Genomic DNA, 2,963 nt, shown 5'->3' with positions numbered 1-2,963 from the left:
AAGAAAAGTACCCAATTGTTAGTCTTATATTTTGAACTTTGTTAGTAAAAGTTTTGTGGAGATCTGTTTTCTCTCGTTACATAAGTACCTATTTAATATCCTTAATGCTGTATCTTGGCCTAAAAATCCTAAAATAGTTACTATCTGCACACCTTTACAGAAGGTTTGCTACCTTTGTTGTAGACTAGGAAAGCCTCTTCTAGAATAGGAAAGATAAATGTCCTTCATGGTATGACCAGATCGTTTTCTACTCCTCTTTCTCATTCATCCATCCCTTTCCTTGTCCAATTATTGTAAATGAATACAAAGGAAGAAAAAATAAATAAATTATCTTGCGATGAACAGTAAGACAGTTCTAATTAAATTCCATGATGACATTTGAGCTGAGTCATAAAAACAAATAGAAGTTGGCCGAGGAGAAGCCGGAGTAAGAGGAGAAAACGACGTTTTAAGAAAAAGGGAAAAGGTGTATAAAAACACAGCATAATGAAAAGACCTGGAAAACTATGGTGACAGGTTGTCAAAGGACTCATACACTAACCTGAGGAGCTTGGGTTTCCTTTAGGAAAAGGGAGCCAAAAGAGTGTGTACTAGGGAAGAAAACTAAACAGTGAGCCAGCACATGGCAAAAGTGGTATGAAGACATTCTATTAATGGCCTAAGGCTGTAACCCTCACTGCTACCTCCTCCATTTCTTGCCCATGGTTTATGCCAAGTTTGTAGTGCTAACCAGATGCTGACATATTAAAGTCAACAGGTAACACCCATGTGTCACACTCTGCTCTCTGAGGCCACAAAAAATTGAGTCTAATCTTTCTTTCACGTAACACTCTGTGGTGGGCAGAATCCGAGGAGAATCTCTCTGACTCTTGACCCCTGGTGTTCACATCAAATATGGTTTCCTATCCTTGAGCCTAGGCATGATGGACGTCTTGCTTCTAGCCAACTGAATATGGCAAAGAACGTTGCAGATGTAATTTAGGCCCTGAATCAGTCAGTTTTGAATTCATCAAGAGGGAGCTGAGGGCAGCCTCTAGTCAACAGCCAGCAAAAAACTGGGCCCTCCATCATATAACTGAAAGGAAATGAATTATGCCAGCAATAAGAGTGACCTTGTAAGTAGATTCTCCTCCCCAGTCAAGCCTCCTGATAAGAGACTTGCTGACACCTTGACTCCAGATTGTGAGACCTGGAGCACAGTGATGCTGTGCCTGGACTCTTGACCCACAGAAACTGTTCTCCAAACTACAAGCTGCTTTTTCTTTAAATGATTTCACCACTACCTTTTTATTTTGCAGGACCTGTAACACCTTCCCTTTCTCTGTCTGCTTGGCAAACTCCACTCCCCTTTTAGGGTCACAGCTTCTCAGAGGTTGTGTCTAACTCTCTGCCTTTCATGCATAATAAAGGCCCTCTCACCTATTCTCCCAGAGATCCTGATATCTTTTTATAACATCACCAACATTATATCACCGATACTCTTTATAGCAGACTGCATGATCCATGAAGGTAGGAACAATCATCTTTACATCATCAGTGCCTTGCTCAATGAATGGCCATAAAAGTTCAGTGAGTGAATGCTTAATAACTTGAAGTGAAGGAAGATAAACAATCATAGTAACTCAGAATGCACAGCAACTAACTGAGAGGTTGCCTTGTCCAATTCTCTAATTTTTCTATTGCTTAGCTAAATATATGTAGGGTTTCTCCTCCTGATTTTAGAATATTACAATTTCTCTCCCTTTTATAGAATAGGAAAACAAGATCAGAGAAATAAAGAGATTTATCCGCCTTTAAGCAGCAGACTTAAATTTAGAAAAAAAGGTATCAACTTCAGGTTAAACCCTTTCTATTATGCTAAGGTTGTATAATAACACACTATTATGACAGGATTCTATAATCTATTAGGCATCTTAGAGTTTCACAGAGTAACAGAAACAATGTTTTTATGAAAACATCCCACTCTGTAAAAAAAACCTCAGTTTTATTATATCAATCATATGAAGGACAATTTCAGACTTATATATTGGGGGCTGGGGTAGGAATGAGATGCATGACATTTGTTAATATATATAGATTATTTTGACAACACAAGGTAAACAAAAGTTTATGGAGTACCTCATACGATGTTCTCCTTTTCTCCATAAGACATGCAAATGAAAACCTATTTTCTTTGAAGAGTCAGATAACGGTGTTGAAGTGCCATCTCCCCTATCTACTGCAGGAAAGAAATTCAATTGATCTCCTTCTCGGTACAACAAAAATGTAACTTGTTTGTTGCAGGAGGTCTTCTCCCAGACCTCAACTGGACTGGAATCCAAGTACTCTGCCATCTTCCTAAGTGGATCTTCTGTAGGAACTACAAATGGAAAATTGATAAGTCTTCGATTTGGATCAAGTTTTATGCATCTGGGCACAGTAGTGACAGGATATAATGTACTGAATTTGAACAACAGCCCTGTGCATATAATATAAACATGATATTCTTCAAATAAGTTTCTGATCTTTCTAGAGTTAATATAGCATTCCTTATGTTGTATTAATAAGAAACAAACAAACGAAATGCATGATTATGTTACAATGTTCAAAGACAGAGCTAAACCAAAACATGAGGGTTTTTTGTTCTATGCCATTATAGTCTATATTTTTTTCCCTGTGCCACTAGAGTCTGTATATTTGCTGATTCTATGACATTACTATCAACAATTCTTTTACTATATACTTTCTGCTCCCTATATTTTCAAATATTGGTTCCAACAATAATTAAAATCAACATAAATCCCACTTACTTTAGATTAAAAGTACACAGACACAGCCGTATGTGGTGGCTCATGCCTGTAATCCCAGCACTTTGGGAGGCCGAGGCAGGCAGATCATGAGGTCAAGAGATCGAGACCATCCTGGCCAACATGGTGAAACCCCGTCTCTACTAAAAAAAAATACAAAAATTAGCTGGGTATGGT

At 38.0% G+C, this 2,963-nt stretch overlaps 1 protein-coding gene across 1 annotated transcript in view; it reads right to left on the bottom strand.

Moving 5' to 3' along the window:
• Nucleotides 1-504: 504 nt before the first annotated feature.
• The window catches only part of LOC105535829 (AN1-type zinc finger protein 4-like), a 51,261-nt gene continuing 48,802 nt past the window's right edge, over nucleotides 505-2,963 (bottom strand). The window contains exons 5-6 of the mRNA XM_011975045.1: nucleotides 2,119-2,359; nucleotides 505-559 (exon numbers count right to left, since the gene is read on the bottom strand). Of these exons, the coding sequence (XP_011830435.1) occupies nucleotides 505-559; nucleotides 2,119-2,359 (296 nt within the window). The remainder of the gene's footprint in view (nucleotides 560-2,118; nucleotides 2,360-2,963) is intronic.

The sequence above is a fragment of the Mandrillus leucophaeus genome, unplaced genomic scaffold (assembly GCF_000951045.1).
Source record: "Mandrillus leucophaeus isolate KB7577 unplaced genomic scaffold, Mleu.le_1.0 Scaffold1509, whole genome shotgun sequence".
Taxonomy (NCBI): domain Eukaryota; kingdom Metazoa; phylum Chordata; class Mammalia; order Primates; family Cercopithecidae; genus Mandrillus; species Mandrillus leucophaeus.
The sequence above is the reverse complement of the archived record's forward strand: the minus strand, read 5'-3'. Positions and strand labels throughout refer to the sequence as shown.